At 39.8% G+C, this 27,294-nt stretch overlaps 1 protein-coding gene across 2 annotated transcripts in view; it reads left to right on the top strand.

Annotated features, from left to right (window-relative positions):
- FBN1 (fibrillin 1) overlaps positions 1-27,294 on the top strand; it is a 245,476-nt gene that overhangs the window by 6,081 nt on the left and 212,101 nt on the right. For both annotated transcript variants that reach the window (XM_025389802.1, XM_025389803.1), the window contains exon 3: positions 26,482-26,564. In XM_025389802.1, the coding sequence (XP_025245587.1) occupies positions 26,482-26,564 (83 nt within the window). The remainder of the gene's footprint in view (positions 1-26,481; positions 26,565-27,294) is intronic.

The following is a 27,294-nucleotide window of genomic DNA, read 5'->3' as shown; positions in this document are numbered from 1 at the left end:
TTTAAACGCGAACCCAGCAAATGGGCCTGCTTAAGCAACTTAGAATTTTTTTCCCATGAGATTCTTTGAAGGAACCGACATCAATAATGTATCAGGCCTGAGTTCTGTGGCCTAACTCAGGTGCATGACAGTTTAGTGTCTCGTGATGTTCAAGTCGATTTTCTCGTTAGATTGTTAAACCATCAAAGTCAAGAATCCTATGATAAGCATTTTACCACTAACGTATCATTAAGTGGGGTTTCAAAAAGTTCATTAATTCAAGAAGGCCTGATTGAATGCCAGCTAGAGTTTAGTTCTGTGGAAGGCCAGAGACATATACCCCATGATCCTGGGAGTACTTCAGGAACCATGAGTGCACAGAAGGGTAGCATCCTTGGAAAGGGGGTCTGGTATTAAGTCTAAGCAAATACATAATAACAATTGCAGCCATGGTAGGTAACATTTAGATAACTTCTATATGCTAAACTCTTACTGTTTTGCATATGATAATTCATTGAATCCTCACAGCCACTCTACAAGCTGGGTGCTTTCATAAGCTTCCCTTCACAGATATGAGAGCCAAGGTATGCAGAGGTTAAGTTCTAAAGACAAAACTGAATGTTAACTTTTCTTTCTCCATTAATTTTAGTTATGGTTTTGGTTTTTCATTCCACCGGACAAAAATGCAGGCCCAAGACATTGGTAAAATTCCACTTAAAATTCCTAATATTCTTTCATGCTAGTTCACAAATCCTAAGTATGGTTAATCACATAGTATTATTTAGTCCAACAAGAAACTTTCTGCAAAGGCATTAATAAAACAGAAAAAATCATAGGATGTTAGAGCCAATGGGACTTTGTATAGCGTGTGTATTATATTTTAATATTAGACCTTGACTTGTATGAGGGTGGTAGGTAACCACTGCAGGCAGCCTGCTGGGCATTGTCTGGGCTTCTGAGCTGGAGGCATTGCTCCTTATGTTGTTCAGAACCCTCTTGCTGTCATGTCCCCCGAGAGAAATTTCTCTCTGAATAGGGTTGCAAGAAGTATTTCTCTTTCCAGTGGAAATTGGTATGTGTCTTAAATCGTGACCAGTCATACGAGTTATTTAGTTGTTTCTTTTTCATTTTTTACCTTGGTTGCCTGTAAGCTCAGCCCAATTTTTTACATTAAATTGCAGCCATAATGGTAAAAAAAAAAAAAAAAAAGAAAAAAACTCTGAGGTATCACTTACGATTGTACTTTGCACATACTAATTGCCTTAAAACGTAAGTCCTTTATGAGGAAGATTAAGCTTATTTATTCATTTAACAGATGAAGAAGCAAGGGATGCAGAGTTTCAGTAATTACTCCAGGGACATAAACTAGTAAGTGGTAGAGTTGGGAAATCTAGCCTCATAGCTGGAGCTCTTAATCTTAATATTTTCCTGCTTTTCAGTTACAATAAATCTTGTAGATGGTACGTTTTTTTTCCCATGCCCTTTATACCTTCATTTCCCAAGAATCTTCTCCCACCATTGCTATGTGGAAAGACTCAACATTTATTGAAGGCAGATGCTGTTACAAGCCAAGGGAAGCATCATTGTGGGAATGGGATTGATCAGAAGTGACTTTACAGTGAAAGTCTGTTAGGGCTGGGCATGGTAACTTATTCCTGTAGTCCCAGTGCTTGGGAGACTGAGACAGGAGGATTGCTTGAGCCCAGGGGGTTGAGGCTGCAGTGAGCTATGATCATGCCACTGCATTGTAGCCTGGGCCACAGAGCAAGATCCTGTCTAACAAAAAAAAAAAAAAAAAAATTATCAGTGGTCAACAAGCTCACTTTTTTGGAAAACAGAGTTTTATTGAAACAAATCCATGCCTGTTTATTTACTTATTATGTATGGCTGCTTTCTCCCTACAGCAGTAGAGTAGAGTAGTTGCGACAGAGACAGTATGGCCCACAGAACTGAAATATTTGCTCTTTGGTCCTTTACAGAAAAAGTTTAACAACCTCTGATCTACGTGATAAAAAGTGGCTCTGTACTAGGAGTGAGAACTTGCTGAAGGCAGAGATCTTGGTTGTTTTATTTATGTCTAGGAACAGGGCATGTGGCATGTGTTCAATAGAATAGTTTTTGATGGTTGAACTCAGCAATTTTGATGAACTGATTGACTGGGTATGGTTAACTATATAAACTAGAGCTTGGAGTAAGTATAGCTGAGAAATAAAGGAAAGATGAGTGAAAAATACATCAAGGGAAAGGGATATGAAGTGTCTGTGGTCTTAGGACATTGACTGCAGTTGGGCAGGGTTGGCATGGCGTGGTTCCATGTGACATGGTTTGTAGTGTAGTCTATGAAACGAGTGCCCCCTGGAGCTGTGCAGTTCGCAACCTTGAGCAATCTTGTGAGCTCATACATAGGTAGCGACATTGTTAGGGAAAGGTGAGGGACTAGTGGAAACATAAACATCACTGATGGTTGTGAAAGGCAAGGACGGGGAGCTAGTAAAGGATTCTAAGATAGGAACATGATCAGATCTTTGCCACTGGGTAGAGGTGTGAAAGGTAGATGACTTAGAGAGGAGAGAAACTAAAGACAGGGAGATTTGGATTTGGGAGGCTAATATAGGAGTCACAGTGAGAGTCCGTGATGGGCTGAGCAAATTCAGTGAAAGGGGTGAAGAAAGAAGAGGCTCAGGTGGTTCCAGAATTAATGCAGACAGTACTTGACTAGTTGGTTGGGAAAGACAAAGGGGAGGAGGACCTAGAATGCTCCCACCTCCATATATATTCAAACTTACCATATACAAAATCATTGTAGCACCATAAAGAGAGAATAAAGGGAAATGAGATCAGGCCTAGGCCCTCTACTACCATGAAACAAAGTATTTTCATTTGTGAGTGTTTGGGCTATTTTATTGCTACGTAACAAATTGCCCCAGACTTAGTGGCTTAAAACAACAATTTTATTATTTCTCATGATTCTGTGGCTCAGGAATTTAGACAGGACACAGTGGGGAATCTTGTCTCTGCGCCCCACAATGTCAGTTGGGCTGGAACAGGCAGTATGACTTCTTCACATATGCATCTGGTTCTGTGACCAGGCCCTGGCGCCTGCAGCCGTGTTTACTTGGGTGTGGTTTATCTAAATGGACCCACTGAGGTGGAGAATAAAGAAGGCAAAGAGCCACTTGTCTGGCTGTGCTGGGGGCTTTCCAAGTTTTAAAGCTCTCTCTCTCATGCAGTCACTTGCCTGAACCTGCCCCCGGGATGGAGCCATTGAAGGTGTTTTTTTCAAATGGGGAGACTGAGCCCCAGATGCAGCGACTAGGCCTTGCTCAGAGTGAGTGTCTATTGGGGCTGGATCTTGAACAGCAGCCTCCTGACCCTGGTCACATGTGTTAATCCCACATATTGACCGCAGGCTAACTCGAAGGGCTGGGGGCTGGCTGGCTGGGGTCACATGGGCTCATATGTCCTTGACATTGGCTGGATTCCTTGATTCCCCTTTATGTAGTCTCAGCTTGTCCCCTTTCTATACATGGCCTCTCTACATGGTCTTTCCACCATAGCCAGACTTTTTCCATGGCAGCTCAGGATCTCTCAAGAGCACAAAAGTGGGAACTACCAGACTTTCTTCAAACTTAGCCTGGAATTGCATGACCTGGAATTCCATCCAAGTCATAGGCCTCACCCAGATTCAAGGGTGTGGACTGACTATTAAGACCTACCTTTGAATGTGAGGAGCAGCACACGTCTGCCGGGAAGGGAGGAAGTGGAGCATCTTTGGAGACCAGCTACCACTGTAGGGCAATAGATCTTTGAGAAGGCTAATCACATGCTTTAAGTTTTAATTCTAACTTGGTCAAGTTCGATCGGCTTAGTTCCCTACTGAGGATGCCTCCTTGTATTTTGCTGCTGTAACTTCAGAATGAAAAAGCTCCATAAATATTGCGTTTGCATATTCTGTCAGATTAATGTTAGGGCATTGTTCTTAGTTTGTCCACAGTTCTGCATTTAAAGAACTCACAACTGTCAGGAATAAGATTAAAGTTCCTAATGAACCAGTATGTTTTGTTTTATTCAAATATGAGAATTTTAAAACATCTAACCTTTTTCCATTAGCTTTTAAGAAAATTAGCTTTTAAGATTATACATAAAATAAATTTAATGTGCAATCACTCTAATTTATTAACTTTGGTATGTTTTAACTTTCTTCTGTATGAAATTTTATTTTCAGTTCCTATTTACAGCCTCAAATGTATGTATCTGTTGGTGTAATCCACCTCAATTTTTTTAAATTAGGGGTTTTAACTGATAAGCAAAAATAGGTCGCAATTGCTAATAGAATTGGTGTTGTAATGAGCTGAACTGTATTATTTTGTTACAAATGGAGTAGCCACATTGTCAACAGAATAAAATTGGATTGGGAATATAGTCAAGTTTGGATTGTGGGTGTCTTATCCTATATCAAATCCTAGTTTTAAATTTCTTGTGACTACTGCTTTTTCAACTTAAGTGACTTTTTTTGGTTGCAGTTATCACTGACTCTATTTATTCAGCTCCCCTAGAGCGGAAGAGAGAAAGCAAAAATCCCTATCTCCACCATTCCCAGCCGGAGATGTATTCCAGACAGCAAGCAGGCTCAGAGTGGGAGAACTGCTCCTTTAAACAAGTGGTTTGGTTCAACATTTTGAAGGGTTATGAATTCCTAGACCATCAGTCATACTTACATTCAAATATAAGTATCCAAACACATCTAATTCCAAATATAGTACAACCATTTTATGATGTTGGGGTTGGGAGACGGGATTTATGTCTGCCCTACAGACACATTGTCTGCTGTCAAGTTTCATGGCCTCGAACTGAAGTACGGTAATATCTTTATTAATAAAGGCAATGTATTCCAGAGGCAGGGTTTCATTTTGTGTGTTTTTTGTTGTTTGTTTCTTCTTCCTTTTCAGTTTCTGTTTCTCCTTCTTTGTTGCCATCTTTTCCTTTTCTTCTTTTTCTTCATCGTCATTGTCTCATCTTTTTTGTAAGTAATTTCATAAGCTGTGCTGCAAATAAAATAGGGTGAATAGGAATATCAAATGAGAGTTAAAACCTTAAGAAAAGTAAACAAGGTCTATGTAAAATACAAAATTTTTACCTGGGAATTTTGGGGTGTTCAAAAAGAAAAACAGGGTTAAGGTTTTTGTTAGGGGAGGGAAGGAGAAAGCCTGAGGGAGGCAGGAGGAGAGAGCTGGGAGAAGGTCTGGAGTGAAGAGTATTGCCACCCAGTGGACCTTGGCTGGACAGAGCAGACGCTGGGTTTTGAAAGATACTGATGACAACCCCTTCACTCCCGGCAGCATTGGGACCAGGCGACCTGTGGTCTTCATCAGCCTCTTTAGGGTACAGAGAGCTTATGGAGAAGAGTCAGGGCATAAAAGAAAGACACTTGGGTGCCAGAAAAGATTCCTATGAGAACATGCAGAGGAATGCAGTGGAAACGCAGATTAATCCATTGTCTGGTATGCACCTCTGTATATGGGACTGTGTAAAGTTTGATGCATTCCTCTTCCTGTAAATAACGGCTTATTGTGTATCGTTTCCCGTGTTCGCTCAGTGCTCATTTGTAAGATTGTGTAATCAGACTCTAATAGGTTCGTGCCTTTGATGAATAACTTTTAAAAGACCTTCTTATTTTTAAATGTTTTTGTTTTTGCCATTGAAATTATGGCTCATATCTTCTTCCATAGCCAGACCTTCCATCTTTATAAAAATTCATATTACAAATTAGTTATAGTAGGACAGATTTTAGAAATGTATAAATGCTGAAACTGAGGCCCAGAGAAGGTCCAGGAACAAGTGCTCAAGGTGCTTATTTTCCTCTCCGGTTCGTAGGTGTGGAACCTGAGTCACGTGGTGGCGAGAGCTGGCCTAAGACGCGTGTGGTTGGGTAATAGATTGGGCCTCTTTGTGTTCCTACCCTCAAGAGGTTGACTGGTATCTGCAGTTTCTCTGCCGTGCATGAAATAACCAAACCTTATCAATCCTGTGGGCATGGATGTTTTTCTTTCTCTCATTTATTTGACCTTAGGCAGTGTGGTTAGTCTCAGTGGTCAACCCTGAAGCGGTGATGCTGTAGTAGAGTTTTAGATTCTCAGTACTACCCTGCTATCAGTGGGAACCTCCACATTAGAAGGGATTGGGTGCGGTGGGACGTTTTGAGGGAGGTAGTTGTCAATGAGGGTATCAGTCAGGTGGTTGGAAAAAGAGAAATAGTCTTCTCTGGGAGTCTGAAGCATGACTCCTCCCCAAAACCCTCCACCACACACATACTCACACTTCGAATTGGCAGTCAGAGTCAAATGACCTGAGATCAACTAAGGCAGTTCTGGGTCTGTGATTAAGCTTGGTCTCTTGTTGTATAACTTGCTGGCTCAGTTATCCAAACTATACATTAAGAGTTCATGTAATAAACACGCTAAAGAAGAAAAAAATTCTCGAATTCTTGTGTTTTCTTCCATATCATCTCCCCTAATAATATTGTGAAACATCTGCCTGCTCCTAGCGACAACTATGTTTTGAGCATTAGCTGTGTTTGAATAGGACCCAATGCTTCATTTTCAGAATGAACACCCTGTCTTGGGCTTGTTGATATTATTACCTTTATTCCCAATGATTCTAGGCAGAACTGCCATTTGGAATATCTTTCTCTCCCTTTACCGATGGGGTTAATGTTTGAGGAGATGTGGGCAAGTGCTTTTCAGTGAAGGACTTGATGTGCAGCCTTTAAGTTGACAAATAGTTTTTTAATCTTTCATGGACTGCTGGTGCTTCACACCCCAGAATTGAGGCCACTGACCTCAAGTTTGCAAATTTTATATCCCATTACCACCCTGTGAGCTCCGTACTCCCCAGGGCCACATAGTCGATGTTGTAGCTGGAATCTGAGAAAGTGCCTGAACATTTCCTGAAGAGTTGGCTAGGAATGTTTGACAGTTTGGTCATAAAAACCCAGAGCTAGTGGCTGGGATGTATGTTATAATTACCTCACACTATTTCCTATTTGAGCCTGGCGGTGGGTAGTGGGGTAGACTGGTATTGATTGTGGGACCATATTTTAAAGGACCAAGGAGTCATTTTCAATGATTGCTAGTAACCATTGGCCACACTTTCAGGGAGGTTTGGAAGTGTGGAAATAGACAGGCTTTGGGTCAAATCCTGTCTCCACCACCTACCAGGAGGAAACCTCATACGAGTGATTTGACCTCTCTGGGCCTCAGTTTCGTCACTTGTAAATGTGATTAAATTACTCATCTTTCTGTATTGTCTTAAGATTTAATGGGATGGTTCATTTCAAGTTCTCAGTACTGTGCCTGACATGTTTAGCTATGATGATGCAAATAATTATAATGCTGTTACAGATAAGGAAAATGAGGCAGAGAGTCAAACAGGCTATTTATTATGGCTAAAGCAAAAATTTAGATAATCATTCCTATCTGGATACCACAGTCTCCACTTTCTCATCATAGAAATGATTATATTCAGAAACAGGAGGCAAACCTGAACTTTAAAATATTCAAAAGTGTAATTTTAATGGAAACTTACTATATCTGTGGAGATCTGGTTATACTTAAAGGCAGTTTGGAGATAAGTTTTTATTTTTAAATTTTCTCTTTCCCTAAATTGCGTTGTCTTCATTGGGAAACAAACTTACTAAATATTATTCCTTACGAACATGCACCCCCTCAACTCTTCCAAAAAAGTTTGCATTTTTTAACTGGCAGATCTGTCAAATAGGCCTTGCCTCTTTCCTGATTAACACATTTTTTTTTTTTAAAAAAAGAGATGTTGTGAAAAGAATTTAAATTTTAGTAAATGGAAGGACTGGGTTGAAAACCATTCTCTTTGGCAGCAGTGCAGAGATACCCTGGGAATTAGAATTGTTTCATGGCAAGGTAGTGGGCCATTCTTGAAATGTGCTTTAATTGCCTCTGTTGGAGTAAGGATTTGGGTATAATTGGGTAGCCCAGATATCCACCCGCAATTCTTAGCCACACTGCCTTTCAACCTACAATCTCAGAGGTAAAGAGATAAACCCTCTTTTCTGGATTCCGCATATCAGATCTCACGGAGAACTCCGGCATTGCCCCAGTCACACACCCTTCATTGTCACCAAAGAAATAGGGTGCTCCAGCTGGTCAGAACTGAGCCATGTGTTAGTCCTGCCTGAACCGTGTGGAATGGGCTTAGGAAAGAAGAGTTTGGTTAGCAGAGAAGGGGAAGGGATGCTGGATGGGTAAACACAACACATCTGCACTCCCAGGGAGAAAGCTCCCTTTTCCACAGCATCAGTATTCCCTCCACCCACTCTGTTATCACTGTCCTCCCTGGGTGCTTTGTGGGCAGGCCTTGCATGCATGATTGGGGACAGGCTGACTCAGATTGGCAGTCCCTGGGAAGAGCCACTTTCTAATTGAGCGTTCCCTTCCTTTGACTTCATGCCATGCAGCAACATAATGCTCATTTACTACAAAGAGATTCTTATTCATTCTTCTTCTTCTGTGTCCTCTTTCTCTTGAGGAATTGAAGATCTTTTTATTTGTAAATTTTCTTTTAATGATTTTCATTTTGATTTTAATGAGAGTTGACTTTCAGAGTGATCTGAAACTATCGAGCATCCGTGAGAGTGGAACAAAACATACATTATCTTAATTTAGGCATAGCTTTCGTAGAGTTCCTATATGCTGCACCCTCCATGCCAGCTCTGGTTAACTGATTCGCAGTAAACTCTAAGAAATTGCGGTTGCTTCATATTCATTCACAGCCTGTAAAAATAAGAGTAGAGTGTTTTAAATAAGGAACGATTTAAACAGATAATAGTTATTTTTCTATTTGCCATTGAAAATGTTCAAATTACTTAATGTCTGTCATCCCCTTGGGGTAAATAACACCATCACCAACAGAAAGTTTATAAAAAAAAAGTAAGAATATAAAATCAAACAAATAAATACCAGATACTTTCTGTGCTCTACCAACTTCCTGGGAAAAAAAATAAACCTCAAATAAAATAAACTTTTCCTTTTAAAGTTTTGAAAACCTTTCAGGTATTTTACAAAGATAGGCGAACCACTTTTTCTCTTTTTGCTTGTAAGCAGTTCTAACTTAATCCAGACATTATTGAACTTTGACAGAAGACAGCAGGGTCTAATTTGACTGCAGACTGACTCATCTGCTCATTTGCGTTTGAGACCTTCCTTGAAAATAGGTTGTTTGACACACATTCTCACACATTGAAAGGTCAGAAGACGTACCAGGATTCTTTGCTAACTGATTTCCTCCCACCATTTCATATTTCCCAGGACCATAAGAATTCTTCCACTTATGCACAGAAAAATGCAAATTTAACCTTTTTATGAACCTGATACAAACAAACCCCCTCCCCCAAAACACATCTTTTGTTAACTGATGGGTTTATGTTTGTCATCAAAACAAAATGTCTTTATGAAAATGGGTCATGTCAAAAAGGACCTGTGATGCCCAAGGGGATCTATCCCCTGAACCAATATGTTAATTGTTTGCACAGGTGTAGTGAAGTCATTTGTTCTTGGATTCCCCATCTAGTGAACTGCAACCTTATTTAGTAGCTGGCTACTTAGTAGAAACACTTTGGTTAGTTCTTGCCACTGATTTAACATGGCACACATGTTGGGATTGGACTGTTATTGTCTCTTAATGGAGGTCCCCTCCCTCTCAGGAATGTTGAGCTGCGTAACAGATAAAGGTGGTTCTTCAAGTGAATGAAAACAGAAAACAAAAGTGTGGCATGACGGCATGTAGGAGACTGGATATCAGGATGGGCTAGGCCAGGTGCTCCTGCAAGTCTGTGTTTTTGAAAAAGAATTTTATTTAACACAGATGTGGATAATTTCAAATATATGCAAAACTAGTGAGAAGAATACAATGATGATCCAGCTTCAGCATTTATCAGTTAATGGTCAATCTTGTTTTATCTACTTCTTCTCTCCCTCATTGCATTTATTTTGAAGTAAATCCCTGAAAAATCATTTTACTTTTAAATATTTCAATGTGTGTCCTAAAAGGTAAGGGCTGTTTAAGAAACATAAACACAGTAATATTAGTCTGTTTACCGTGAACACTAATTTCTAATATTATCAAATATTCAGCGAATATTTAAAATGTCCTCATTGAGTCATACATTTTATTTGTTTTTTTGCAGTTTATTCAAATCAGGATCCAAAAAAGTCCATATTTTGCAACTGGTTGATCTGTCTCAAATATTTTTGAATATATAGATTGTCCCCCTGTCAGTTTTTCCTTATAATTTATGTATTGAAAAAATAGGTTCCTGTCCTCTACAGCAGTGCTTCTTAAGATGCCAGTCCACAAACTCCTGTTTCTGGTCCATGATGAGATGAGAAACCAGGGTGTAAATCCAAAATACGTCACTAAGCACACTATTTAGTTCAGCTTATATTTTATTCCTAGGGAGACTTCCTCAACGAAGGAAGCAGTGAGATGGTTTAGATTCTACCTTAAGCTCCTTATCTCATTATAGACTAGTAATGTCTAGTTTGTAGACCAGCGCTGGCCAGTTCTTGGACCACACATGGCTTTCACTGTTGGAGAGTTTCTTGCAGTCCAGTGATGATTGCATGCCAGTGGGATGGTCTTATCATGTTTCTCAGTCCCCTGTGTGTGTTGTGAATTGCTAGTTAGAGCTAAATGCTTAATTAAACTCAATTAACTTTTTGTCAGGAAGACTTTATAAGTGGTATGTGTCCTTCCATTAGGAGGGACATCATTACTACCAGTCTCTCTTTTTGTGTTATTAGCAGCCATTGACAATCATTTTCTAGATCTATTTATTAGGGTGGCAGAATGGGGATATTCAAATTCTGTCATTTCCTATTGACGTACTAATGCTGTAAAGTTTTACTCCTAGTTTTGAACTTAGGCTCAACACTTCACAGCCAGTAATGTTTGCAATATGCTGGATCTGATTTTCTTATCTGCGACTTCGTTGTAGAAAAATTATTTAATATCTAAGAGTAAGGATTGGCTATTATGAGCTATGAAATTGTGGAAAATTCACACAGAAGGAACCTGGCGTTTGAAAGGGCTGACAGGGAAGAAAATAATTCTGCAAAGGTTCATTTATCCCATGATCTTTTGTGAGTGTCAAGATAGAAGCACTCGATGTGTTTTTATTTTAAAGTAAGGAATTTCAGGCAAGAACCTTATGAAAAGTTGGTAAGATTTTGGACTATGGGGTGGGGGGAAGAAGATATTTGCAGAGATTTTAACATTCAGACGTGAATTTTTGTACCTTCATTTCGGCATTGCTTTCTAAGGAATGCTTCCCCCCCTCCAAGAAATTGGAACAAGTACAGTCTTAGTGATTCAAATGAAAGATTCTGAAAATTACTGGTACACCCAGTCCCCATCGGGGAAAGGAAGGTAGGGATGAGAGCTGCCCCAGGAGCTCCTCCCCAACTGTTTGTGGGGAATGGTGCATGTGCGTGTACCTGTGTGCCAGGCACATTCTCCGTGTGTTTCATGTCAGTGAAACATGTCCATCATTCTCTAAGGCCTCATGTATTCCTACCTGATAGAAAACTTCTGGGTGAAATGACAGTCTTTTGGAACTGATTTTTAGTCAGTGGGTGCTGCTACAGAGATTTGGAAGCCCTTTGGGTATTCAAGATGGATGTATTTCTCTCTGTTTTGACATCATCATCACCACTTCAGAAGTTGTCATGTTGAAGCTTTGTGCTGGCATTTAGCACCTGCTCTGCTTAGTTATAGCTTGAAACACAAATACTGTCACATCTTCTCTGGAGCTGGAAGGGTGCTGAGAGGACAGTGCTGGCATCACTCACACTGAGAGGGAAATCTTTTGGGTTGGATTTCAGAGAAGAACTGTGCTGGCCATTGGAATGAGGAGAGTCACCACTTTGTGTAATGGACAACATCCCAGCAGCCTCTGAATTAAGTCACAGAGACGTGAAATTGGAGGGTTTTTTTTAGAAGATCATTGGATCACCCAGGCCTTCGAGCAGCTCATTGTCTTCCTAAGCTGGGTCAGACAGTTGCCTGCGTGTCCTGATGGTTTTGCTTAGAGCTACTTTTCAAAAGACAAGCTACACCCATGTTGAAGTGTGTGTACTAACACATTCCAATGCCAGCTCTGAGTAGGTTTTGAATTATCCACATGTTGAATCTTTCTTGTGCTCCCTACACACCCAGTCCCTCAAACATTGAGCATGTTAAGAGCTGACTAATGTTTTTACTGGAGGGTGCAGGACAGAATACTCATTCTCTACTGGGAAATGCAGAAACTATTTAGGAAACAGAAGTGCCAGTCTATAGGAGTGAATGTTCCTAAAATGTGTTCTGTTTACATTGTTTTCCTTTTCTAATGCGCTTCCCAAGCACTGTCTTACTTCTTTTGCAAACCTAGTAAAAGAAATCAGAGCACAAAAAATGATGTACAAATTCGTTTACACAAAAAAGAGAATACATTCTCTTTGGAGTATTTATGGAAACATCGTTTTAATCTCTAATCTAAAAATCTTTAGCACTAACCTTGGAATGTTTTATTAATAAAATCTTTTGGTTTTTAATTAGGGATTTATGATGTTTCCATTGTGTAGCCTTTGAAAAATTACTTCACTTCTCACATTTTCAGTTTCCTCGTCTGAGAATGAGCACACCAATACATTTTCTTGATAGGGTTTGGGAGAAGAGTAAATTTTATAAATTAAAGCTGTCTAATAGTTGCTAATTATTATTTTTATTCCACTGCATGACTTCACGTGGACTAAAGTACTAATCTGGTTAAATTCCCTCAAATTTAAATTAGACTATCTTTATTAAAAATTTTCCAAATATCTAAATGTTTAAAAATAAATGCTTACAACTTTGTTTCAATCGCAAAATTAAAAAAAAAAAAAACTGAAGGTTTTGACTGCCAATATTGTGAAGTGTTAATTTCAATGAAATAATCTCAGCAACTGCATGCTTTTACCTAACTTCTTCTGACTTTGTAGAAACTTAAAATCTGTCAGTGATTTATTTATTTACTTTTGTTCCTGAGCAACAATATTGTCCCTGTTTTGATGGGAGGGCTAGACAGAGAAATGTTTTAAAGATCCATGGCCTGCTGACTGCCGTGTAGTATGGTTTGAGCTGTAAGATCTCTGAAGCTTTTGTAGCTATAAATGTTTCTAAATGATGCAACTGAAACATGGAAGAATTTCACTCTTGTACCCCATGTATTCCACTTATGAGTAATTGTTGTTATGTGTTTGATTTTTTCCTTTTAATTTTCTAAAATTTAAAAAAGTAGATGAAATGATATTGATTTCTTACTGGTAATTACACTTTTCTTTCTTTCTTTTTTTTTTTTTTTTTTTTTTTTGAGGCAGGGTCTTGCTCTGTCACCCAGGCTGGAGTGCAGTGGCGTGATTGCGGCTCACTCTAGCCTCAACCTCCTGGGCTCAAGTGATCCTCCCACCTCAGTCTTCCAAGTAGCTGGGAAGCTACAAGTGCATGCCACCATCTTGACTAATTTTAAAATTTTTTTGTAGATATAGGGTCTTGCTATGTTACCCAGGCTGGATCTTTTTTTAAAACTTAGTTTCTTATAAACATATCCACCTTTTTAAATAAATTAAATACTACTCTTACAGAATTCTCGTTAACTTACGTTGTCTTGGTGGTAAATGAAACTCTAACCTTTAAGATTCAAGTATTGTGTTAGGTGTTGGGATTGTAAAGATAAATCTGAATCTGCTTTATTTAAGAAACTTGCAAATAAATAAATAAATAAATAAAACCCTGGCAATTTCCAGTTTTAGGAGAGGTGAAATGCTTGAATAATTTTGGTATGAGACTGAAGTCAGCAAATAGGATTCAAAACAGATTTGCTTCCTTGCTTCACGTGTAAGCCACTTGTGCTAGAAATCGCTCACTGAAGTCCATCTGTGAGCCAGTCCAGGATACTGATTTTATGTTACAGTCGTTGATGGGGTGGAATCTTCTGGTCTTTAAAATAAGTCAGGTGCATCGAGGATGAGAACTCTCCAGGTTTTAAGTCTCTGATTCATGGACTTGTGGATGTCCTGTGTTGGTCCTAATGGTCTCATGCAGGGGGTCCAGAAGGGTGTCAAGCCTGGGCTGGGATGGCTCTGACTCTGGCCGTCCTCTCAGGACTGTGTGGAGTTGCCCGAGTTTAAGATGTTCAGTTCTCATAGATCACTGGGCAGCTTACTAAGCTGAGGCATGGTAGGTTTGAGTGGCCAAGTTTTCCTCTGGTTGCCTGCCGTGGAATGTGTTTTCCCATAGAAACAACATTTTAAGTTGTGGTCAGGTTCCCAGACCAGCCCACAATAGCCTATTCAGCTGATAATGCAGCTGAGAGACTGCTATTTGACTGATCTGGAGACCAAACCACCACCTATTAACATTGTTTCTATTGGACAGGCCATTCCAAGTTCTAAATACTAATAGAGAAATGAAATTTTGGAGCTCTACCTGTTTGTCAGTTGGAGCTGACAGCATTCGGAACTCAAGTATCGAATCACCCTGCACTCTAGGTTCCTGAAAGACCTCATTCTTTCTTTCTCCTAAGTCTGACCCCATTGGCTGGTGTTCCTGTCTCTTCCTGGGGCTGCCAGTACATTCAGAAGATATTATCTCCTTGGACAGAGCTCTTGTTTGAGAATTTCTGGGAAGTGGCAAGAATCATTGCTTTAGTCCCCAATTCCTTCTGTGGGTGGTAACAGAATTCCATGAGCTCCACCCCCAGCTCCGCCTCTGGCCTGCCTCTGTGCAGGCTCAGAATCCCCTCACCACTTGTTTTGTGTTTTCAATCATTTCTATAATTTCCTTCACCCTTTGGAAAAGTACAATGTGGCTTCAACTTGAATACACGGAATGAATATCCCAGTCAAAGAAAAGCTCTTGATGGACCCTGAGCTCCCTGGTGAAGTCCAGGGGTTGCAGAGTTCTGGGAAGCAGTTCTTTACAGGGACAACATGTTCTCATCATGTCATTGGCCATATCCTCTCAGATGCTCCAGAAGCAAACATTTGAGATAAGCTGAATTTTCTGTCTGGAAGCAATGCTTCCTCATCCTTAGAGGGTCAAATAGTTTAAACTTCATGAAGAAATTCACCTCTTTCCATGTATGGGAACGACTTTTACCCAACCAACCAGACATGTGACGCCAGTAGGCCAGATACAGATGCCCTCCCTCGGAGAAGTGATCCAGTACACACTAGGACAGCCAGTTATTCAAATCATTGCCTTGAGAACTTTGAGGAGTCCATTCTGCTGGTGTAGTTTTCTAAGCAGACAAACAGACTTTGTGTTCTTAGTGCTGCTTCATCCAGAGTTCCAGAAGCATGAAGTGAAGAGTGCTAACTTGCTGCACACATGATGTACTTTAAACATCTGTGCTTCTGGTCTTCATGGATCAATTGTCTAGTTTCCTGTAGAGTGCATCCCATGGCTTTTTGAGCTTTAAAATTTTTTTTTTAATATACACACACCACCTATAAAAGATTCCAATAGGATTTAAATTGACTGTCAGTCCAAAATGATGTCCCAGATCTGAGGGACTGCCTTTGCAGCTTTGTTTCCTAATTGTCTTAGGCTGTGTGTGTGTGTGTGTGTGTGTGTGTGTGTGAGAGAGAGAGAGAGAGAGAGAGAGAGAGTATGTGTGTGTTGGGGAGGAGGGTGCACGTGTACATGGCCTTAAATGGTGACAGCATTTTTGGACCCTAAGTTCTTGGGCTATTGCTTTCAATCAACACAAAATCTCCATGAAAAGCTGAGGGTACACAGCAAATGAAACTGTTGATGCAACACCTGTGTGCTGCCTGTGCTATGAGTTACTCCAGTTAGCAGTGGGAAAAGCCTTCATCCAAGCAGCACATCCAAAGATACCTTTCAAGGTCACTCTGTGGATTTTGTCATGGTTGTCTGTAGGAATTGGCCACATAAGGCTGGCTCCATCTATGACCTTGATCAGTTGCAACAATCTGTCATCATAAAATACATGCCAACTTGTGAGCTGAAAACCTTCGTTTAGTTGCTTGTGGGATTTTTATTTTTCTCTTTTGCCAAAGAAATAAATAGAATCAAATATTTATATATGTGTATTATTTGTCTACATTGATTTTGTATTTTCTCAAAGGAAAATATTGATTTATGAGTTATAAACTTGGATAACTTCATTGATCAGAATACATTAATGACTGGCATGTCAGTGAAATAAGGAACAAAACCACCATACATTTCTGTTTAACTGTCTATATAGCCTTTCAAAGACGTGTTAAATAGTCTTCCTTTAAATAGATAAATTTATAAGAAATAATTCTCTGTATCACACAGATTTTAATGTTGGTGGCATTTTCCATCTGGCCTACTTTTGGCGCTGAGGAGATATTAATCTTTGTTAATTGTACTTCGTACTTACTAGTGCCTAAAGTCAGTATTATCTTGTGTGCTTCTAAATAGACTACAGGATGGTCTAGGCATAATAGATATTGTTTCTGTGCTTGAAGAACAATGTATTACTCTGGGAGTAAAGGGGGTGGGTTGGACTTCAGGGATGAGATCTAGACAGATAATTGTTTTAAATATATAACTACAGTATAGCTTGTGTACGTTTTTGAAGATATGTCTGGAATTGTGTTTGTAATGTGAAAGATGAATGGGATTCATCAGGGAACACTAAGGAAGGAGATGGAACTACATATTGAAATGGAAAGATGGAAGAGCTAATATAAAAATGGAGGAAGTGTCTGGTTTTTGTGTGTGTCAGAGATAGCAGTGCGTGCATGAGTGAGGGCTGAGATGGTGAAGAGGAGCTGAGTAGGAGGGTGGGAATTGAAGGTACAGGTAAAGGTAAGAGTGGACAGGTAGATTAGGCCTACCTGCTAGATATCTGAAACTAATAACGAGACACTTAACATTATAGAGGGTGAAGGTCCATCTTTGGGTTGTAGGAGAATAGAAATAAGCATGGTGAATATGAAAAGATACTTAGCCATATTGTCCTAATGGAGTAGAGACAAACTAGGAAGCCAGGAAAAAAGAACATGATACTAGTCCAACAATGAAATCACCAGGATTTGGACAAGGGATTTGCTAATGGAGTTGGAGAATTTAAGAGGAATTTCATCAGTGGGATGAAATAAAACTAGTGACTCCCCTTAGCAACCGGGAAACATCAAATCATAGCTCAGATAGTCCTCTTCTGAGCTTACCACACATGCTGTGGCCAAAGGCCTTTGTTCTGGCCACCCTGAGTTCCCCGGGCAGACCTTGATGTTCGTGCTTTCTCTGTTGCGTAGACACTCTTTGTACCTGTGTTCCTAGACTGTGAGATCCTCAAAAGCAAAGACTGTCTCTCAGTCACTTTTTAAATATAGCTGTTTTATTTGTAATTGCATTGGGACATTATTATTATTATTTTACCTTAAAATAAACTTTTCCCTTTAGAACGGTTTTAGAGTTACAGAAAAATTGAGAGAGTTCCCGTATACTCTGGACACTTTACTCTGTTGTTAGCATCTCATACTAGCATGGCATATTTTTTGTAATTAATGAACCAATTTTTTTTTCTTTTTCTTTTCTTTTTTTTTTTTGAGACGGAGTTTCTTGCTCTGTGCCCAGGTTGGAGTGCAGTGGCACAATCTCCGCTCACTGCAAGCTTCACCTTCTGGGTTCATGCCATTCCCCTGCCTCAGCCTCCAGAGAAGCTGGGGCTACAGGCGCCAGCCACCACACCCGGCTAATTTTTTTTTTTTTTGTAGTTTTAGTAGAGATGGAGTTTCACTGTGTTAGCCAGGATGGTCTCCATCTCCTGACCTCGTGATCCACCTGCCTCAGCCTCCCAAAGTGTTGGGATTACAGGCGTGAGCCACCGTGCCCAGCCAATGAACCAATATTGATATGTAGTTAGTGATTAAAGGCCATTCCTTATTCAAATGTTCTGAGTTTTTACTTAATGTCCTTTTTATGTTCAGAATCCCATCTAGGATATTAGCCTGCATTTAGTAGTCATGTTTTCTTAGACATGACTCAGCTGTCACAGTTCTCAGACTTTCCTTGTTTTTAATGACCTTGACAGTTTTTAGGAGGGCTGGTCAGATATTTTGCAGGATGGCCCTGAGTGGAATGATTTGATGTTTTTGTCATGATTACACTGAAATTATGGGCTTTTGGGAAAAAGACCACAGAGGTAAAGTTCCATTTTTATCACATAATATTAAGGGCTTATAGTAGGAACATGATTTGTCGTTGTTGCTGTAACCCTTCGTCGCCTGGTTGAGATAGGATTTGTCAGGATTTTCCACTTTTTCCTCCCCTTTATACTGTACTCTTTGGAAGACAGTCAATGTGTGTAGCTCACATGTAAGAAGTGGGGAGTTATGCTTCATGCTTTGGAAGGCCGAGCATCTATGAAATTATTTGAAAGTCTAAAGCACAGGAGATTTGTCTCTACTCTCCCATTTATGTATTTCTTCAATCATTTATTTATCAGTATGGACTTATGGATATTGATTTTTTACTTGGTGTTGTAATCCAATGCTGCTTTTGTTATTTTGTTGCTCCCAAAGGATTCTGGCTTTGGCCATTTGGACTTCTTTCATTTGGCTCCTGTGTCCCTTGCCATGCTCCCTTCAGTGTGGATGTGTGTTTAGCACTTCCTTATACTTTCTGTCACTGCAAGATGCTAGAGATTCCGCTTGTCTATTTCCCGCCAAGCCCTAGAATCATCTCCCAGGAGCCCTGATTCCTTTTATCGAATAATAGTATTAGCAACCAAGATCTAGGCATTAGGCATACTCATCTTGGTCAGTTTTATTTCTTAGCTAACACAGTGCCCAGCACATGATAGACTCTTATTAAATATTGCTGACTAGCCAGCAATAATGGAATGTTGAGTAACTGATGGTGCAAATGACTCAATGAAATATTATGTAGCTATCCAAAATGATCATTAGATTTATACAATAACGTAAGTGAAAAAGTAGCAAAAAAGGAAGATTGTAATAACACTTATGCAAAACAAGCAGAGACTTGTGCGAAAAATGCTAACAAGAGGAACTAGATTTGAATTTTGGCTCCCCAGTTTATTAACAGTGTGAATTTAGATGGATTAATCTCTATGGCTCAACTTCCTCACATTCATTATAATACAACAATAATGATAAAAATAATAACTTATTTCATAGGAGTATTGTGGGGAGGTAAATGAGTGCTGGGGCTGAAATAGGACAAGCACTCAATAGATAGGATGAATGCAGTGATTACTGTGAGGCTGATGGAACTATGATGTTTTGTCTTTGTTTCCCAAATCCTCAGTGATATGTAACATTACATACATCGTGACCTCTTCATCTCTCTCCCCAATCTTCTGTAAGGAATATCTGGAACTGGATCGTTTCATGGTAGTCTCACTCTCTCTTCCTAGGAATTCCCGTAGTGCTTCCTATTTGAAATGATTGCTCAGTAATGTTTTTATGTTGCCTGGGGTTCATCACCACCCTTTATACATACATGCTCCTCCAGTCCCCCGACCGTGGCTCTCAGCAAAGGGGCAGCTTGAGTCCCTCTCATGAGCCCTTCAGCACACAACCCAGTGTATCTCAATAGGTTAGTTTAATTTGTAAAACATGATTTGGCAATCATGTAGGTCGAAGCATGTAGAGTATCCAGAATTCAATAAATGTTAGCTCTTTTTCTGTTTTTGTTTTTTTTTAACTTTTATTTTAGGCTCAGGGGTACATGTGCAGGTTTGTTATACAGGTAAACTCGTGTCATGATTGTTTGAGGTACAAATTATATCAGTTTGTTTCTTAATCATATTTTATTTCCATAGTCACAAAAGAACAAAAAATAAATTAAAAAACCTTTGGGTTGGTAAAAAAAAAAATTGTTGAATAGCTTTGTGCTTGTGGGCAAGGCGAAGAGTCCTGATGTACCTGATTGTGGACCTGGCAGTGAACTTACTGGCTGCACAGGAAGAGAAGCTATTGATCTTGGATAAATTGAGTTTGAGATGGTAACAAAACATTTAATTCTAAATGCCCTGAAAACCGGAACTAAAGAGAGAAGAAAAGAGACAGAGTGGAAGAAAGGGAGATAGGGAAGGGGAGATGAGGAAGGGAGGGAGAGAAAGAGGGAGAGAGAAACAGATGGACCGTGGCTTGGGAGGAAAAGGTAATGGAGTCACCAATCTACTGGTGATGGAGAAGGCAAGAAGGGGATAAAGCTCTTGAAAACCAGCATAAAATCTATTATTCGTTCTGTTCCTTTTCAGATTACTTTTATCTAAAAAAAAAAATATCCCCAACTGCACAAAGTAGGTTAGAGTGGTTGGCTGGCTTGCATCCTCAAAGGAGGAAGCCAGAATTGCCCGCATCCCAAGCAGTGTCGACCCAGACAATCCAGAGAAGAGTCGCTGGGTCTACAGCAGCAGTCTCCAACCTTTTTGGTACCAGGGACTCGTTTCGTGAAAGATAGCTTTTCCATGGCCAGGGGGATGGTTTCAGGATGATTCAAGCTCATTACATTTATTGTGCACTTTATTTCTATTATTATTACGTTGTAATATATTATGAAATAATTATACAACTCACCATAACGTAGAATCAGTGGGAGCCCTGAGCTTGTTTTCCTGTGACTAGACGGTCCTATCTGGGAGTGATAGGAGACAGTGACAGATCATCAGGCATTAGATTCTCATAAGGAGTGGACAACCTAGATCCCTCCCACGTGCAGTTCACAGTAAGGTTTGCGCTCCTATGAGAATCTAACGCTGTCCCTGATCTGACAGGAGGTGGAGTTCAGGGGTAATGAGAGTGATGGGGAGCAGCTGTAAATACAGAGGAAGCTTCACTTGCTTGCCTGCCACTTACCTGCTGCTGTGTGGCCCAGTTCCTAACAGGACATGGACTGGTCTGTGGCCCAGGGGTTGGGGACCGCAGTCTAGAGAGCCAAGCTGAAGCTTAGGGAAGTCACGGAAGCTGTTCTCATTACCAGGGTTTGAAGTTTTGTTACCCAGGTTGCATTGTGACTGGCAGATAGACTGGAACAGTCACGTGAGGTATTCAAATCACTGCTGGGAGACTTGACCTCTGACTTCAGTGAAGAGGACCAGAATAAAGGCACTAAAATAAAGAGGGGAAGTATTTGCAAGGTTTGTCAGAGTAGCATGGGCCCCTTCCTCAGACGACTCATGATGTTTTTTCTTTTTTTATCTTATTAAGAAAATTATCAAAGAGCAAATCAAATCATGATGTGTAGTTCACAATACAGGCAGCTCATTTGTGTATTGTAATTGTTCCATGATCTATCACATTTTTTATAGTGGAAGTTATTTTAACCTTGGAACAGTAGGATGTTAAGATATTAACATGGGACACAATACATGGGCAGGTGGGTGTCCTTTGCTGTGTGAGGGCATTTACCTTTTGATGCCCCTCCAGATTTACACTTAAGGGGCTAAATCATGATTTTTTCCCTTAAAGGTTAAGAAAAAAAAGCAGTTAATGAAGCAGGTCAGCCTCATTAGCCATTACCTAGTGCTTAGTGTTCTCCTTGTGCAAGAGTTTAATCACTAACATACATGTTGAGAAACTAACATATATGAAATAAGAGCCTCCTGACCTTGTTTTTATTACCTTAACCTTTTCTGAAAAGGAGTTTGCACTTTGCATAGGAAACAGAAAGGCTATCTTGCTGTAAGAGGCCAAATTGCAGAAATGGGCTCTGGCTAAGGAATGTGGACACACTGCAGACATCTTGCACAGAGGCCAAGTCTTGCAATGATGTGGTCAGACGTGGTAGAGGCCAGCTGTTTGCTCCGTTGAGAGAGGCTTTTGCCAGTCTACGGGATCTCTGAGGGCTGTGTTTAACTGAATCCAAATATCAAACCTGCTGAGACTCACTCATGCCCCAGGGTGTTTGGAGTTGGGTTCTTGCAGAGCACAATATTGAAAGTAACTGGTAAAAGAAATTACAGATAAAGACTTAGCTATTTTTAAAAAATGTAACATACAGTGGTGAAGTGGAGTATAAATGTATTTTCCCTCTTTCCCCTATAGACTATTGGAATACAGGTAAAAACAATTTATGCTGGCTGGGTGTGGTGCCTCACACTTTGGGAGGCAGAGGTGGGTGGATCATGAGGTCAGGAGTTCGAGACCAGCCTGGGCAGTATGGTGAAACCCTTGTCTCTACTAAAAATATAAAAATTAGCTGGGCATGGTGGCGCATGCCTGTAGTCCCAGCTACTCGGGAGGCTGAGGCAGAAGAATCTATTGAACCCAGGAGGTGGAGGTTGCAGTGAGCTGAGATCACGCCACTGCACTCCAGCCTGGGCGACAGAGCAAGACTCTGTCTCAAAACAGTTTATGCTATGCTTTATCCTTGGTCTATTGATGGACATTCTGTGATTTGTGTTACTTATGTCACCCTGAATGCTACTGGATGAAATATCATCTTGTCCTCTAAGTACACCTTTGACTTAACATAAGGTTAGGAGAGTGTACTCTAGAGTCAGGCTTTTTGAGTTCAGATCTCCATTACACACATCTAAGCTATGGGACCTTGGCCAGGTTGTTTAAACTTCTTAAGCAATAGTTTTTTTTTTTTAGTGTTAAACATTATAACAATAAAAATTACCTTGAAGAGTTGCTATGAGGATGAAATAAAATAATGTATCTGTAGCACTTAGCAAAGAGTTCTTTCCCCTTTGAATTTTAATTTTTAAAAATTTGTTGAATGTTGTTGCTACTTGCACAGAGCTTTAACTCTGACTTTGTGTGTTTGTGCTGGAGTGATGGGGTTTGGTGGGGATAGCTGACGAGGTGAAAAGAGAAAGAGGTATGGATGCTATACTTTCATTGACCCCAAAGAGTAACTGTATTAAAGATTTACCTTCCCTGTACAAGCATTTTGTATTGAAACCTTATAACTAAATATTTTATTATGGCAATAATCCAGTATGTCTGCTTTAGAGTTTACGTGTTTTAGTTCTTTCCAGCTTCAATAAGACATTCATTTATTTCCAGAATCAGAGCTGTTTTTTTTCTGTGTGTAAGTAGAACAGATGTCACGCATCTTGTTTGAACGAGTTCTATTCGTTTACAGTGTCTCAAGACCAAAAGCAGCAGAGGAGAAATCTTATATGTTTCTAATACTTTGCATTGAGCCATACCGCATAGCATTTAGAATGATTTAAGAATGAATGGCAACACAATTAAAACAATCATTGTCATTTGAAGGTATTGGTTGAAATAACTGAAATTATGTAACGTATTACTTGTGAATGATAAAGTTTTAAAATTCATAGAAAGTCAGAGGATGCAAATAAAATAAGTCCAATCCAAAATTATAAAGAACCTTAAGAAATACAGTGAAATGAAAATGTGATGCATTAATGAAAGGGAATGGTGAATAAATGAAACAAGAAGCATCCTGTTTCAAAGATAAGATGTTCATATTCAAAAGTAGAGTTATTGTTTTAAGTGAAAGATGATGATGGAAATAGAAGAGCATATATTTTAAAATGAACAGTTGTGGATGAATATTAGATAAGAAAGCAAGAGAACTCTGTCTCTGCTTCCCCAAGTTCTCATCTCTTAAGGTAACTAGGTCGAAACATTTCTGTTTTTTGTTCTTCTCATATCCATCTCCATAACACCATCTACCATGTTTGTACCTCTGTATCTAGATTTAAACAGTACCCATTGGTTTCTTGCTTTGAAAGATGGAGACTTAGTTCACTAAAGTATCTGTACCCTTTTTCTCTCTTCTTCTTCACAACTTTTAAATATAGCTGTAGTATAACTTTTCTTTATTGGTTATTTGAAAACACAGTGTAATATAGAGAAGACTCTGTTTCTAGGATCAGCTGCTTTATTGACTGCCACACTTTCCCTCCCAAATTGTTTCCCGAGTTATGTCATCTGTCCCATTACTTCTACCCTTGTGAAGGTTTACAACATTTACATTTTCTTTTGTAACTATCGTAAATTGTAAAATCTTCCATGTTTTGGCTGTAGATTGATTCTAAACATTAAAAAAAGAACGTTTATATTATCGTGCTTTTTCAAATACCTTGGAAAATCCTTAGAATATTTGGCTTCATAGGACTGAAATAGTTATTCTGGACCCTTTGTTTCTGAGCTTCTTCATCTTGTATGTGTGTTACGACATACATATTTTTGCCAGACACTATGTCTGTGACATATTATGTCAGCCAATGTATGATTGTAGTTAAAAAAAAAAAAAAAAAAAAACATTATGTCAACCACAGGACACCCTGCAAAGGCTCAGGGGTGCTCTGACAGTATTCCAGGATTTCATAGGGATTGGACTATCTCAGCGGAGCTGTTCTAATGGGCTGTTCCTGGAGAAGGTTTGAGGTGGTTGACTTTGACCTGGATTGTCATTTCAAATCGAGAGAACTTTTATAATAAAAGTTTGGAAGGCCGAGTGTTCCCCTCTACCCCAGCTGTCTACCCTGACTTCCTCTCTCATTTTCCTTTCTGAGAATTTGAATTTCCCCAGGAACTTCTGGACACTGAAGTTTCAGGCATTACTTTGTCATGGAGGGACAAAGGGTTGAGAGCCTTTGACTTAAAATTCTCCATAACATCTTTCTTCCTTTATTCCTTATGGTTCCATTGGTTGAGTAACCTAGGTCAGAAGATGATTCCATCAGGATGATAATGCTGCATTGTATGTTCATCGCCTTTTTGATATATGAAGCTTTCATGTCCATTATTTGACACATATACACACAAGGGAGACATTTCATTATGCCATTGTACACAGAAATATACTGAGCTCACACAGCCTCTAGCATCATGCACATATTTCGCCTCTATCCAATCATTTCCTCTCTATCCTCAGAGAAGGCCTGGGCTGCTGGGTGTAGAGTTAGGGCCCTTTCCTTGGCTCCTCCAGCTTTCTTCCTAATTCCCTTTCTGACCTCAGCATCTGTCAGTGTGAAGTATGCATGGTGCCCTGCAGGGTGTTCCAGATTTTCTGGAGAAACAAAAGGGGTAAAGGACATAGCAAAGACCTTACGTTGGTTCCCAAACCGGCATGATGCTGAAGTAGTGAGTTCAGAGGAAATGTGGGAGGGCTCTGTACTGTGTCATATGGTCTCCATATACAAAGAGAATGTGGGAGTGCACCCTAACTGAAAACACATTTTAGCTATACAGTTGTTTTTAAAGGTTTATGCTTTTGGGATTACAGTGTTTATACCTGTAAGCTTTGGAATTGCTCCTAGTTTGTGTGAAATTGATTGCAAAACATTTGACCTTCCTTATGAGCCCCTGATCACCAGCAACTAGCATCAATGCTTAGGCCCTCAGGATGTGGCAAAGTAAAACTAATGGTTGCTTCTTCTAGGTCTCTGTGTATTATAGTCTCTGTCTTAGTTTCCACTGTAGAAGTCACTGGATCCTTACTCTGTTGCTCCCTGAAATTGTTAAATGTGGATCATCTGGATTCTGAATGGAGTTTCTGTTCCAGGACATGTGATGAACTGTCTGTAAACAAGAAACCCAGAGTGACACTGATTTTATTTTCTTGTAACTGCTGGTATCAAGTGTGTTTCCAAACTTTTTTTTGAGACAGAGTCTTACTTTGTCGCCCAGGCTGGAGTGCAGTGGTACGATCTCAGCTCACTGCAGCCTCCGCCTCCCGGATTCAAGCGATTCTCGTGCCTCAGCCCCCTAAGTAGCTGGGAATATAGGCACATGCCAGCACACCAAGCTAATTTCTGTGTTTTTGGTAGAGATGGGGTTTCATCATGTTGGCCGGGCTGGTCTTGAACTCCTGACCTCAAGTGACCTGCCCGCCTCGGCTTCCCAAAGTGCTGGGATTACAGGCATGAGCCACTGCACCTGGCCTGCTTCCAAACTTTTGCTAAATAAATATTTACATGTTTTGGCCTTTATTTTTTCTGACTCATGTCAGAGTTTGCATTCCTGTAATTTTAGTGAAAGGAAGAATGTGTAAAATTATAGAGGTGAGATGGGCCATAGAGGGGGAAATATATGTATATATATGGCTTCAAAGAGTAGAAACGTAAAGTGTTACATGCATGAGATTTTATTACAACCTTTCTTAACCATATCGGTAAGAAATTTATTGTTTAAGTTTATTGTCTAATTTAAGACTTGTATGACTTCATGAATTGTGACAGAATGTGCTACATTTTGTAGCTCTGGTTTTTATTTCCCTGATGGGCCAATGCATAGGTAATATTAAGGGATGTCCCTGTTAATATCACTATGTTAGTGTCCTAAGCTACCAACCCAGCATTGAGTCTCATGAGTTTGCTTTATCTGTCTGCCAGGATTCATCTTGCTTTCATAACTCAGGGATTTTTTTTTCCCTTTGGCCATCTCTTCCTCTTCTTCTTCTTTTTTTAAATATAGAATTCTTCTGTTTTTGTTTTAGACCCAATGTCTGTGGATCACGTTATAATGCTTACTGTTGCCCTGGATGGAAAACCTTACCTGGCGGAAATCAGTGTATTGTCCGTAAGTAAATAGAACACCTGTCATTCTGCATGTCCTTCTTTTGTTGTGTTGGTTGCATGGGGAGCCTTAGAATGTGGCCCTTTGTAACTGTACTATTAATCTGTTTATAGTAGAGCCTTCCAGGTTTAAGACTTTTCTACCTTTCCAGTTTGGGAAATACATCAACTTAGTCAAACCTCTCTCAAAGGTTAGTCACAGGGATACTTTGCTTGAGGTTGTGTCATTTACATGTGTTGTACCTGGCTACATAGACTAATTACTTTGATGGGAGTTTGAATGAAAGAGTCTTATTGCTGGTTTTCTTATTGTAATTTCTAACTTTGCTGGCCAACCACAGGCCTAACCAAACCCTGTACATTGAATTTGGGTGATTGAGGGGCCAAGATCAGACCTGACTCCTAGATAGAAGGGAAAGGGAGGAGATAGAGCACCAGGCAAAGATCAGTGGCAAGACTAAGAAACATCTCAAATGATAACAGAGGTTCCTCTATTGAATTCTGCTGGCAAGGCCAACCTCCAGATTTCCCCAATATCCCACAAATGTTGAGTGACAAATCACATGCCAGACAAGGTGTTATTTAATGGAGACACCAAAGTCAATTTTAGTCATGATGTCTGCCCTTCATGAGCTTTTACAGTTGTTGGACCTGTGAAATAATGTCCAGTTTTCAGAAAACGCCATTAGTATAATGGAGAAATTTAGAGCTGAAGGGACATTAAAGAATCACTT

This window comes from Theropithecus gelada, chromosome 7a (genome assembly GCF_003255815.1).
Source record: "Theropithecus gelada isolate Dixy chromosome 7a, Tgel_1.0, whole genome shotgun sequence".
NCBI lineage: Eukaryota > Metazoa > Chordata > Mammalia > Primates > Cercopithecidae > Theropithecus > Theropithecus gelada.
This window is presented reverse-complemented; position numbering and strand designations above follow the sequence as displayed.